Below are 13,813 nucleotides of genomic sequence, written 5' to 3' on the forward strand. Positions count from 1 at the left end.
GAAGCCTCACCAAGAACACAAACCTTTAGGGTGGCTAATAGCGGGCAGGTCTTCCTTCTTAAAGAGGTTAAGGAGCAGCACCTCCTGCTGTCACCAGCAGGGTGCCTGTACTGGAGACTGAGGTGGCTGGGAAATAATCTGTTCCTATTTTGTCTGGCTGGAGGGGAAAGAGATGTATGGACTCCTAAATGGGGCAGAATATAAGCAGTGATTTGGAATTCAGTGAACGACTAATAGAGTGAGTGAATGAGTGAGTGAGTGAGTGAGTGAGTGAGTGAGTGAGTGAGTGTGTGTGTGTGTGTGTGTGTGTGTGTGTGTGTGTGTGTACAGGTTTTGTTTTCCTTTTCTATTTCCTATTCCCTTTACAGTCTTGGTGTCAGGAAGTGGAAATGATATAAAAAGATTAGGAGGCCAGTGTCCTTCTCAAACACCCACACATCAAAGCACCCATAGCTCACCTTTCCATCTCAGTCAGTTCTCAAACATTCGTCAAGGACTTCTAGAAAAAATGCTGCTCTCTGCAGTCCAGAGAGGTGGCTGCTGACTACCCTATATATAGTGGCTGAGTAAGGCTGGAGGACTGACTATGGCAAAGGACCTGAAGGCAGCTGTCCCCAGCAGGTCTGGGTATCTAATGACAGACCCAGGGTTCACCCTGGGGACCTCACCTAAACATCACAGTTACATACAAATGAAGCCATCTACCTAAAGCCTTCCCAGGCTCCCCCGCCAACTGCAAGCCCCTTACCCTGCACACAAGGCCCTATCTGTTCCTTTGTGTTCCCCCAAGTGCTTAGAGCCCCTGCACAACCACACTTCTCTCAGCACTGGGGCTCAGTGCCCTCCCTGCTGACCCATGCCCTCTTTTTCCCTGGCCACCTTCCACTCAGGTGAGACAACACTGTGACTTCTGGACTCAAAGAGATGTGGGTTTGCATCTTGGCTTTGCGCTGATTAGAAGTTCTTGTGCAAGTCCTGCATGGCAATGAGCTCGAGTGCAGAGGATGCACTGCTGTGGGGCGTCACATGTGCCCATGCTGGGAAAGTGGGCAGGAGGTTCCAGGTGACACACCTGCATGTGCTTTTCACTATACCTGTGTGCAGGGGATGATGGCTGCTATAGGCTCATTTCATGGTGCAGGGGCTGCTGACTGACTCTAGGCCTGTGTCCAGCACATAAGTACTGGGGCTGAGACGTGCACTGTGTTCACCAAATGACAGACAGTGGGAGTGAACTAGTGAACCTGGTCCACCTGAGGCATCACTTACTCCGTTTACAACCCTGCCAAGGCCACACCCAGGGCACAGCTGGAGGCACAGCCCCAGGGGGAAGGCATGGAGAAGGTCCACAGCCATAAGCCAGGGATGCTGGCTGAATCCAGGGGAAAGAGGCTTAACACTGGTCAGATTAGTTGCCCATGTTTGAAAATTGAGAGCCCTCATGTAAAACCCCTACTGCAACCAGCCGTTGGCACTGAGTGAGGCGCCTCAGATGGCGTGAGGCGCGTCTGCTACTGTCGCCCTCAGTGGCTTTCGCCTCCCAGCACTGATGCGGAAACTGATGGACTCGGGAGCCTGCGTCCTCCCATGGGCCAAGAGCAGTGATGCTCTCCCATTCCTGAGCCACCCAGCCTGCCTCACGCAGCGGCCCTGTCGCTGTGCAGCAGGGCTGCTCCCAGGCGGCTGGCTGCCCATGTGACCCACCTCGCCCCAGCCCGGAGGTAGCGCCTGTGACCACCACCACAGCATCCCGGAGGTAGGCCTTCATGCACATGCGCTGCAGCAGCTGGACGAGGCTGAAGACCCCCAGGCAGCCAAAGAGCAGGGGCAGGATGGCCACAGAGGTGATGAAGTCCATGGCCCTCGCCGTCAGCAGACTCCTCCTGGAAGAACCCACACCAAATAAACTAGTGACGAAATGGGAGACCTCAAGGGACTTGTGGCCATTCTGCCCTAGTGTGATACAGACCCCAGATCTCGCTTGTGTGGACTTCGGCCCAGAACCCAGCAAATATCTTTTCAGGCCCTGCACTATGCTCACTGTTCAGCACTGTGGAACTTGTTTCCTCACACTGTGCTGACACGTGCAGCTGCACGTCCCAGACCTCACAATGACTCTCACGGGTGCACAACGACCCCAGAGCCAACTGAGAGAATCCTTCAGCTCAGCACCCAGGAGGCACTAGCATCTCGGTACCCACCTGATTCTCTTCAGAGACCTGTTTTGGGAACTTAAATCACACCCATTATCATTTTCAATCCCTGAGCATTAGTGAAACTATAGAAAAAATGTCTTAAAAAGGAAAAAGAAAACCATACAATCCTTATGCTCCCTGAACAAATGGAATGTGCTAGGTGGGGCGTCCCCAGGATGGTCTTGGAGATGGCCCACAAACATACTTCTGGCCCCCGGCTCGCAGACACACAGGGGATTTCAGTACCTAAAGGGGCTGTCCTCTGCGGAGCATTCTCACAAACTCGGGCTGTGAGGCTGGCGCCTGGCATGACCTTGCTTAGTTATCTTCCGCTGCTCAGCCAGACAAAACCAGGTGGCCACACACACGTTTTGGCATAGTGTGCAGTCCTTATTAGCAAACAGATCTGTTTTTTCCACAACTGCTCCTGATCTCATTCCTCCAGCCCTCCCCCATTCCCAGTCACACTCATGTCCCTATGCCCAAGGCAACAAAGTCCAGGGGGGAGAGCTTAGGGTTAAAGGACAGCCAAGGGTGACCTAGTGAGAACACTGTGTCTGTCACTCTGTAAGAAATTACCCTATAAGGCCACTTGATAAGTAGGCCGGAGTCTTTTACACAAAAGGTCCACCCACAGGCCACCTCCAGGACTCTGATATTACGAGCATGGTAATCCTCCTCAGGAAGGAAAAGACTGGAGCTCAAGTGCAGAGTTCCTGTAAACCAAGCTGAAACCCTCAATTACTCCTCAGATGGGGAGTAACTATGTAAAACCCTCACCCACCTACTAAATGCCCTATGTCCCCAGTTCACATACTAAAAAAATATTTCTCCTTCCTTTCCCAAGACAACATCAATTCTATGGAAGCCCTGAAGCCAGGAACCCACTGAATCCTAACACAGATTCACCTACATACTGAGTTGCTCTGACCCTGAAGTTTAGGCTCAGGGTGGGCTGTCTGATCTAAGCTAAACTTTTTAACTACAAAAGAGTTCTGCTCTGATTTGAACTGTCAACTCAACTAGTTTAGTATTCAGTTTAATTTTTCACCTGCCTTTCCAAATACACCTAAATTTTGAACACCATAAAAAATTAATATTCTTGGACAAACATCTGTAAAAATGACTATTTCTCACCGACCTCTATTTAATCTACTTATAAAAAGTCCCTGGCTACTGCCTGCTAAGTGGTTACATTTCCCTCTCATTCTGCACTGTGCCAAGCCTACACTTAAATGAACCAGCAATTAAAGTGGTTTCCAAAGCGCCAAACTCTTTCCCTAGGTACTACTGCCCCCATCCCTAGCCCCCAACTGGAAGCTGAGGCCAGGTGTTCTGGCTTCCAGGCCAGGCTGAGTCCCAGGAGAGATGCTAGGACCCAAGGATTCTTTGGCAGCTAGAAGTACTCAAAAAAAAGTTTAGAGTGGACATTCTGTGGGCCTGTGGGTGCTACCTGGGGGCCTTTATGGGGCCCAGCCTCTGAAGACAGCAGGGTATGGGAGTACTTCCCAGGGACAGGAGGGGTGACTTCAGAGAGACAGGAGAGTGACAGTGCAGCCTTGCCAGAAAACAGGTAGCCCCACCCCACCCCACTCCAGCTCAGAACTTTCATATAATATATAGGTGGGGAGGTGGTTTCAACCCAGCAGGGTGATAGCTTGGGAAGAACTTTATTCCTACTGCAGTCCCAGATCCTTACACCAAGCAGGTCCCAAGGTGAACCACCCTTCTTGGCCCAGAATCACCTGAGGCCCAGCTACTACTGTCCAGGGTGACCAGGACAGTGAGGACAGTGCTCATGAAAGGACAGTGGGTCTCAGCCCTCTGGGCTAGAGCCCAGAGCTCCATCAGGGCAGTTGGGTAGAAACAGCTCTGCACACTCCTCACAGGCCCCTGGAGAGCAGAGTCTCAGGGAATCTGCCTGTTTCAGACCTCCAACCTGAGGCTGAGAAGACCTCCACTGAAGGCTGTGTGGGGGTCATGTTCCAATACGCAGCCTGCTGCTTCCTGAAATTCAGAGATTTCAAAGACCATCCAGAAAACATTAACTGCAGCAAGGCAATGGTGGCCTGGCTGAGGTCACGTCCTGGCTTGGCCACTTACCTACCGGCCTGGGAAAGGAGACTTGCTGTTGTGGGCCTCCATATCTCCATGTGTAAAATAGTGTGTGAGCGCCCACCTACAGGCTGGTGATGAGGTCAGACGAATTAATACATGGAAATGCATGCACTGGATCAGGTAAGTGCTCAGTAAACGTAGCTGCCATCGGCACCATCATGACCCATGACTAATTAAAAGCTCCTGCCCCAGGAATTAGTTTCATAGCAATCGGATCTCTAAGGATTTCTCAGAGTCCCCGGTTTATGAAAACCAGTATCTCCCAAGCAAAGGAAATTCATTAAACATATAGTTCACATGTTAACATAAACATTAACTGTAGTTTAATTGTTTTACCTTCATAAGCCCTTTGGTTTAATTAACAAACAGGAAAAAAGAAGCCCCAACTTTTTCAGAAGAAGTCAGGATCCCATATCCCATATCCCATATGCCGTATCAGGATCCCAAAATGTGGTGACCATACAGTCCCTGAGGCCACCCAGCAAGGGAAGAGCAGACAAGAGCTGAAATACCTATGCTCTTTACACACCTGGGAGGAGCAGGATGAAAATGAACCCACCCAGCAGGCTCCCCACTGGAAGTCAAGCACAGCTCCCAACATTGTCTTTTTGACAATTCAAATTGCCTATTTGACAATTCAAATTGCCTATTTGAAAACCAAGCTAGCAGTCTAAGACATGACAAAACCAGGAAACCACACACCATCTTGTATACTTCTGGGACTCCTGGAGCACCTGACACAACACCACATGCCAACCTTGGTCTCCAGACCCCGGAGACAGCTTTGCCTGAAGCAAATGTGGCACCAGTTTAATGGGATCCATCCTCAGCCCACCAGCCAGCTTTCTGTGGGGAGAGCGCACATCTACATTCAGTCTGGCGAGTTGTTACCAAATCAGAATGCAAAGTAAATTATGAATCAGGCCAGCTTTGCCCGGCTAACTCAGGATGATGATGGTGGGAGAGGACACTCCAGAGCAAGTCATTTATTGAGAGAATCAGGTCCAATTTCAGAGTAACTTTCCTGACCACATAAGGCTGGTCATATTGGCAATCCTGACTTCTTTATCAAATTTTAAAAGACCTCCCAACTTTTATTCCACCCTGCAGTACACATGGCCACACCGATAGGCCCCTGGGCCCACCCGTGGCAGCTGGAACAATTCCTTCCTGTCTCACCCTTGGCAGTCATGACAGCCAAGAAAGCTGGGCACACAGATAACTCAGCCCCATCGCCTTGCTGTGGTGTCTGGGGGCCTTCTCCACTCTAAAGGGACAGCTCCAAAGTGGAAGGAAGGAATTGTGTTCTGGCTGGCACATTTCCAGATAAGGAAACAAATCGCCTATGTAAAACAAGGTCAAAAGGAGGCTATTGTCTTTGAAAATGGCATGTAGACTTTTATATATTTATTTTTCATTTTATACCAAAATACTTCTCCACTGCTAGTTTCAGATATAACCAGTAAAGCAAGACTGATGGTATAAAAAAAAGGAGTGGGAAAAAAAATTTTTCTCATGATTACCAATATTTAGAGATCAACTTGTAGAAAGATGGGAGAGAGTTGGCTCAGCACCACTGTGAGCCAGAGTGGCAACAAGTAGCAGAGAGAGAGAGTGGGGTCAGAAAAGTTGGAAGGTGAGATAGGCCCCACTTGGTAGAAAACACAGACCACACATGGTCTGCACATACAGTGTGCACTGCCTGATGGAAACGTGTGCACTCACAGTCATACCCTCTCTTAACTGACAGGGAAGTGACGTGAAGCGTGATCTCACACTAAGGAGCCACGTCACAGGTATGAGGAAGCTAAAGAGTTCAGGTGTTCACACACAGCCCACCTGCTTGTACTTCGATGTATCACAGACTATGAAGCTCTAGACCTAAGTTCAGAGAGGGTAAAGCAAGAAAAGTCCCTTCATGGGTGAGTGTCACTCAGGCCTGGGAGCCAGAAAGTCCACAGGGTCTCACAGTGAGAATTTGGAATTCATCTGCTCCTTTATTTCCCACTGAGAGTTTCTTTAATAAAAGGGTTTCTGAAACCTCAAACTAGAAACAAGTCTATCATCAAGAAGTCAACTCTGAGAAGGAGTGTCACTTTTTATGTCATCTATTCCATTCCTCATCCTTTAGCCAAAACTCTACATTGAATTTCACAGATGGAATCTGTTCCTACAATTCCTTTCTACTCTCAAGCAATTATAAAAAATAAAATAAACTAAACATTCAATAAAAACAGGTGGTTGGAATCTCCTCAGAAATCACGCATAGAAATTAAGCCATTAACACCACATCTGAAAATCAAAGGAGGGGATCTGAAAACCCTCCAAAGTTAAAAAATAATAATGATTTCAGGCTGTAAGGCAGATTAGTCATGAAGTAATTTGCCATGTTATGCACAAGAAAATCAGGCTAAAGGGCAGAGAGGGGTTCCAACTGGAAGGTAGGACGCTGAAATCATGTGGCAAGGAGAGAGACCTGGTGTCACCAAAAGCAGTTAGGATCCCATCCCTACAAACCTACTCCCACTCTTACATTTCACAACTGATGACCAGCTCTAAACAGCTGGTCTATTAAAGACAAACTATGGGTCATGCTTATGACTTAAATCTGAAAATATATCTGAAAACATATAATTAATTTCAGAAAGTAAAAGCAGAGTAAAGCTGCTCTTTTCAGTCTCGACCACATGAGAAGCAGCAGCTGAGGCTGTCTTTCAACTGAAAGAAGGGAAAACATCCTACCTTAGAGGGCGGCTATTTGCCAGCAGTGGGTCCCAGTGCCAGTGTCTTCTCTGGTCTTTTGACCTGGGACAGAGTGACTTAGACAGAGGCCAGAGGATCCCTTCAGGTCAGCAGGCCCACTCTGGAATGCTGGAACAAGCCAGACGAACAGCCTGTGGGGTGTATTTTGAGATGCCAGTCTTAGAGCCCCCAGCTTAAAGGAAGGCACACTGGCATTAGTAAAGATGAAACCAAAAGGAGGCCCTGAGGACATTTCAGGCAGGGCTCCTGAGTGCCCAGCTCTGCTGAAGGGAGCATCGCTCTCCAGGTAGACGCTGAGCACACACTGCACAGCAGCCCAGCCGGAGGAGGGAGTGGGGGAGGTGGCTGAAGAGCGGTGCTGAGCACAACTCTCGACCTGCAGTTCAGGCTGTCAACACCAGAAGAGGGTGCGGGAGGTGAGCCATTTATTATGGGCCAATTAGTGCAGTTCTAAAACAGCACTTATGATGTCTACCTATATGCCTTGACACAAAAAGCAATTCGGGTTTCTAATGTTTTATAAAATGAATTTAGTACAGAAGATGCTGCTGTGATCTCACCCTCTTTCCTAGAAAACACGCAAGAGGCCCAGGCCCCCCAGCAGAAACCAGGCAAGGTACTCAGTGGGGTATGAAGCAGAAAAAGCACCAAGCTGGCACTAGGGAATTAAGTTCCAGTCCACTTTGCTGTGTACTTGCTGTGTGACATGAGCAAATTTACACTCTACCCGCAGCTAAGTGTCCTAATTTCAAAATGAGGCTGATGGTTCCAATGAAGAAACGCATGGAAGCACTTTGTACATGCTAACATCCTGCCCAAGTGTGCTGTTGACTTGTAAACTGACGGTTTTCAGAGGGTGTCAGGGGACTGAGCAATGGCAGCCCAGCAGGCAGCTTTAAGGGCTATTCATGTTTAAATATGCTTGGTAAAAAAACCAACTGTATTACTTTATGTCCACATCTCCTATCTTGTGGATCATTGCAGGTCCTGGATGCCACTCACTCCACCATGCAGCTACTCTGTACGGAGTGCCATCTGGCTCCAGGCACTGGGCAAGTATGGGGTGTAAGGCACTGAACAAAGCAGACATGGCTTCTGACCTCATGGAGCATTCAGTCTAGCCAGGGAGACTGACAATAAACAAAGAAACACAAAAATTAAATGATCAGAATTGTGATCATGACAGAAACAATCACTATAAAACCACAGAGTAGTGGCCTGTTCTGAAAGACAAGCCTCACCTGAAGCTTTAATTCAAAGTCAAAACAATTCAAACCACTGTGTTGGCCATTTAACACACAATCTGGCCCAGGGTAGCTGCTAGTTTGAAACTCCTGAATTTTAGATTATCTTTAAAAATTATATGCAACAACATCAGTAAGACAACAAGGTGCCAAAGTAAATATGAAGTCAGGAGTCTAGTGTGTGTCAGAAGAGCTACTAGAGCCCAAGCCAGAGTATCTAACAGGAACTGCACACAGGCATCAGCTTCAGAAACTTAAGAATAAAACACAGTAACTCACTGATATTCAACAGTGAATACAATTACCCACTATATCTGCTACTGTATAGACAAATACTGTCAAATTTTCCAGGCTCTGTGATACAGAACAAAACAGGAAATAAATCACTATCCTCATAGAGATGACATCAATGGGAGAGACAAACAATAAAAAAGATAAGCAAATAAAATATATATTAAAAGGATTCTAGGAAGAGGGTAAATTAGGAAGCACCAAGTACCTGTCTCCCCACTTACGTAGTAATTGCACTGGCAGAATCTGTCTGCTACAACTATTTTGGACCTCTGGAGTCTATTGAAGGCCTGCAAATTCCAGGAGAAGGCATGGATGTTATACTGTGTCTAATCTCAGTTAATTTCAGCTCTAAGCACAGTAGGAGCTACACAGGATGGGCAGCTGTGCACCAGATCCTGAAGCAACTTGCAAAAATGAGGTTGGGCAAACATAGAAAAGACTAGGAACAACAAATGCTGGTGAGGATGTGGAGAAAGGGGAACCCTCCTACAGTTCTGGTGGGAACGTAAATTAGTTCAACCACTGGAGGCTCCTCAAAAACCTAAAAATACAAATACCATTTGACCTCAGAATCCCACTCCTTGGAATTTACCCAAAGAATACAACTTCTCAGATTCAAAAGACATATGAACCCCTGTTTATCGCAGCACTTTTTACAATAGCCAAGATATGGAAACAACCTAAGTGTCCATCAGTAGATGAATGGATAAAGAAGATGTGGTGCATATACACAGTGGAATGCTGTTCAGCCATAAGAAAGAACAGATCCTACCATTTGCAACAACATGGATGGAGCTAGAGGGTATTATGCTCAGTGAAATAAGTCAGGCAGAGAAAGACAAATACCAAATGATTTCCCTCATTTGTGGAGTATAACAGTGAAACAAAATGGAAGGAACAAAATAGCAGCAGACTCAGAGACTCCAAGAAGGGACTAGTGGTTACCAAAGCGGAGGAGTGAGGGGGTATGAGGGGAGATGGGTTGGGAGGGAAGGAGAAAGGGATTGTGGGGTATCATCATTAGTGCTTATGTTGTCTGTGGGGTCACGGGGAAGACAGTGTAGCACAGAGAAGACAAGTTGTGACTCTGTGGCATCTTACTACCCTAATGGACAGTGACTGCAGTGGGGTACGGTGGTTGACTTGACAATAAGGGTGAATGTAGTAACCACATTGTTTGTCTTGTGAAACCTTCGTAAGAGTGTACATCAATGATACGTTAGTAAAAAATTTGAAAAAAGAAAAATTAAAATAAAAAATTTTTTAAATAAAGTTGAATAATATAAACAAAAAGAAACAACAAAAAAAAGTGAATGCCAAGAAAAAAAAAAACCAGAAATACAAAAAATGAGACAGAAAGCCTAAAGAGAAACCAAAAGGAAATACTGGAGCTGAAAGGAACAATAGCTGAAATGAAAAATTCAGTGATTCAAAGGCAAATTTGAACAGGAAGAAGAAAGAATCAGTGAACTTAAACATACAACAATGGGAAGTATTGAATCTAAGGGGGAAAAAAGATGGGAAAAAAATGAACAGAGTATAAAGGGACTTGTGGGATACACCAAGCAGACCAGCATACACATTGCAGAAGCCTCAAAATGAGAAGAGCAAGAAAGGGAATGAGAATATTTGAAGAAATAGTGGTTGAAAACTCCCCAAAGTTGATGAGAGACATGAATATAAACACAGAAAAAATTCAATGAACTCCAGGTAACATGAAACCTAACAGACCCATACATTATTATAATCAAACTCTCTAAAGGCAAAGTCAGAGAATCTTTTTTAGCTTCAAAGAAGTAACACATCACATACAATAAGATTAATAACATTCTCATTAAGATTATGAACAGATTTGTCATCACAAACTATGGAGGATAGAAAGCAATGGGCCAATATATTCAATGTGCTGAAAGAAAAAACCATCAAGAATTCCATATCTGGCAAAACAGTCCTTTAAAAGCGAGGGAGCAAGTAAGACATTCCAAGATAAGCAAAAGCTGACAGTTTGTTATCACTAGACCTTCCCTGAAAGAAATGCTCACAGGAATTCTGCAGCATGAAATGAAAGGATACTATACAGTACCTCAAAGCCATGTAGAGAAATAGATATCTCAATAAAGGTAAATACGTGCACAAGTACAAAAACTATAATTATTATAACAATGGTTTGTAACTCCACTTTCTGTTTCCTACATGATTTAAGAGACTAATATATATTTTTAAACTTATACTCTAAAAGCTAGTATTCTTGTAACTTTGGTTTATAACTGCAAATCTTATTTTCAACAAAATTTCATAGACTAATGCATTTAAAATAATTATGAATTTAGGCTTTGGGACACACAATATATAAAGATACAATTTTGTGACATCAACAACCAAAAGGAGTGAGGTAAGAGCTGTGAAGGAGTGATTTTTGTCTGTTACTGAAGTTAAGCTGATATAAATTCAAATTACAGTGTTATAACTTTAGGATGTTAAACATAACCCCAATGGTAACCACAAAGAAAATACCTTTGAAATATACACAAAAGGAAATGAGAAGGGTATAACAACATTTCACTATTTAGAGATTCAAGATGGCAGCAAGAGAGGTGAGATGGAGAACTCCTCCCAAAACCACACACAGTGTGAAAATATAGTTAGTTGATACAACTAACCCCAGAGCAGAAACAGGAAAGAAGGCTGCATCAGACTGCACGCAGACCTCAAGAACAGAGCAGACTTCACCAAACAGGGTAACGGAAGAAGGCCTTAATCTGGTGGGACCCAAACTCCTACCCCAGCTCACCAGCAGGAGGAAGAGAAATGGAGCAGGGAGTGGGAGGAAGCCTGGGACTGCTGAACACCCAGTCCTGGAGATCTGCTTTACGAGCAGAAACCTACATTGTGTGGTGCTCTGGTGGATGGGGAGCTCGGACAGACAGAGTGCTTGAGAGACTGACATTCTGGCCGTTTGTCTGTTTGTGGAGGAGGGGATCCACACCCGGCAGTTCTGTGTCAGAGGAAAGGCAGGTGGTCTGAGAGGCTTCCTAGCAGTGAAAGGGCTGCTGACCGGGCGGGGTTTGCATGGAGCCTGCTGCGTGGGGGAAGCGAGAGATGGACAAGGTTGTCTGAGCACACGCTGCCCAGCTGGTTGGGAACTTTAAGGAGCTTCAGGCGCCCCATCCCCATAGCTGGCTGCTTAGGTCTGAGGCCCCCCACTGTGATATGCAGCCTTCTGAGCCTCCCTCGTAGCCTACCGGCACTGGTTAGCAAACTGGCAGTCACTGTGCTGGTGTCAGGCCAGCCAGAGGGAAGCCCCACCTGCAACAGCTGGAGACGCGGAGCACAGAGGCTTATACCTGTGTGCTTGGCCCACTGGCTCTGATACTGGAGTCAGGAACTGCAGACGGGAATCAGAAAAGAGAAATTTCCTCTCCTCAGGCACCAGCTCTGCTCTTCTATGACTCAGAACCTCACTGTAGGGGCTGAGCAGCTCCAGAGACTGGACCTTCTATGCAATAGTGAGCACCACACAGAAATATTAAATATCAAAAGAACTTGGTTCAGACCAAAATCTCACAAACCCAAGAAAAAGGGCCAAATGAAACTGAACTCACCAATCTTCCTGAAAGAGTTCAAAATAAAAATCATAAACATGCTTATGGAGGTACAGAAAAATATCCAAGAACTCAGGAATGAATTTAAATTGGAGATTCAATCATTAAGAAATTCCACATCTGAAATGAAACATACAATGGAAGGATTTAAAAGCAGATTAGATGTAGTAGAAGAGACAGCAAATGGAATACAAATTAGAGAAGAGGAATGCTAAGAAGCTTAGGCACAGAGAGAAAAAAGGATCTCTAAGAGTAAAGGAATATTAAGAGAACTGTGTGACCAATCCAAACAGAACAATATCCACATTATAGAAGTACCAGAAGAAGAAGAGAGAGAAAAAAGGGAAAGTGTCTTTGAGGAGGTAATTGTTGAAAACTTGCCAATCAGGGGAAGGAGATAGTCTCTCACGCCATGGAGATGCACAGATCTCCCAACACAATGGACCCAAGGAAGACCACACCAAGACACATAGTAATTAAAATGGGAAAGATCAAGGATAAGGACAGACTGTTAAAAACACCCAGAGACAGAAATAAGATCACATACAAAGGAAAGCCCATCAGGCTAACATCAGACTTCTCAGCAGAAACCTTACAGGCCAGAAGGGAGTGGCATGATGTATTTAATGCCATGAAGCAGAAGGGCCTGGAACCAAGATTACTTTATCTGGCAAGATTATCATTTAAATTTGAAGGAGGGATTAAACCATTTCCAGATAAGCAAAAGCTGAGAGTTTACCTCCCACAAACCATCTCTGCAGTCTATTTTGGAGGGACTGCTATAAATGGAAGTGTTCCTAGGGTTGGATAGCTGTCATGAGAGGTAATAAAACCATGGTAGGGAGGGTGAACAGCTGATTGCGAGGCAAATGCAAAATTAAATTGACTATCCCCAATGTCAATCAAGGGATAGACAAAAAGTTCAGAATTTGATACCTAATATATAAAGAATGAAGGGGGAAGAAAAAGGAGGAGAAATAGAAAAGAACCTTTAGACTGTCTTTGTAATAGAATACTAAGTGAGTTAAGTTAGACTCTTAGACAGTAAGGAAAGTAACCTGTAACCTTTGGTAACCACGGATCTAAAGCCTGAAATGGCAATAAGTACATACCTTTCGATAATCACCCTAAATGTAAATGGATTGAATGCACCAATCAAAAGACATAGAGTCACTGAATGGATAAAAAAACAAGATCCATCTATATGCTGCTTACAAGAGACTCACCTCAAACGCAAAGACATGTACAGACTAAAAGTCAAGGGATGGAAACAGATATTTCATGCAAACAATAGGGAGAAAAAAGCAGGTGTTGCAGTACTAGTATCAGACAAAATAGACTTCAAAACAAAGAAAGTAACAAGAGATAAAGAAGGCCACTACAGGGGAGCCAAGATGGCGGCGTGAGTAGAGCAGTGGAAATCTCCTCCCAAAAACACATAGAGCTATGAAAATATAACAAAGAAAAATCTTCCTAAAATAGAGACCACAGGACACAGGACAACATCCAGACCACATCCACACCTGCAAGAACCCAGCGCCTTGTGAAGGGGGTAAGACACAAGCCCCAGCCCGGCGGGACCCGAGCGCCCCTCCCC

The 13,813-nt window shown here is 45.3% G+C and overlaps 1 protein-coding gene across 3 annotated transcripts in view; it reads right to left on the minus strand.

Annotated features, from left to right (window-relative positions):
• DHRS7B (dehydrogenase/reductase 7B) overlaps window positions 1-13,813 on the minus strand; it is a 79,755-nt gene that overhangs the window by 17,266 nt on the left and 48,676 nt on the right. For 2 of the 3 annotated variants that reach the window (XM_037027269.2, XM_017673920.3), the window contains exon 2: window positions 1,705-1,883. In XM_037027269.2, the coding sequence (XP_036883164.1) occupies window positions 1,705-1,883 (179 nt within the window). Of the gene's footprint in view, window positions 1-1,704; window positions 1,884-7,055; window positions 7,189-13,813 lie in introns of those variants that run through there. The other variant, XM_073234688.1, reaches the window with a different exon arrangement.

The sequence above is a fragment of the Manis javanica genome, chromosome 4 (assembly GCF_040802235.1).
Source record: "Manis javanica isolate MJ-LG chromosome 4, MJ_LKY, whole genome shotgun sequence".
Taxonomy (NCBI): domain Eukaryota; kingdom Metazoa; phylum Chordata; class Mammalia; order Pholidota; family Manidae; genus Manis; species Manis javanica.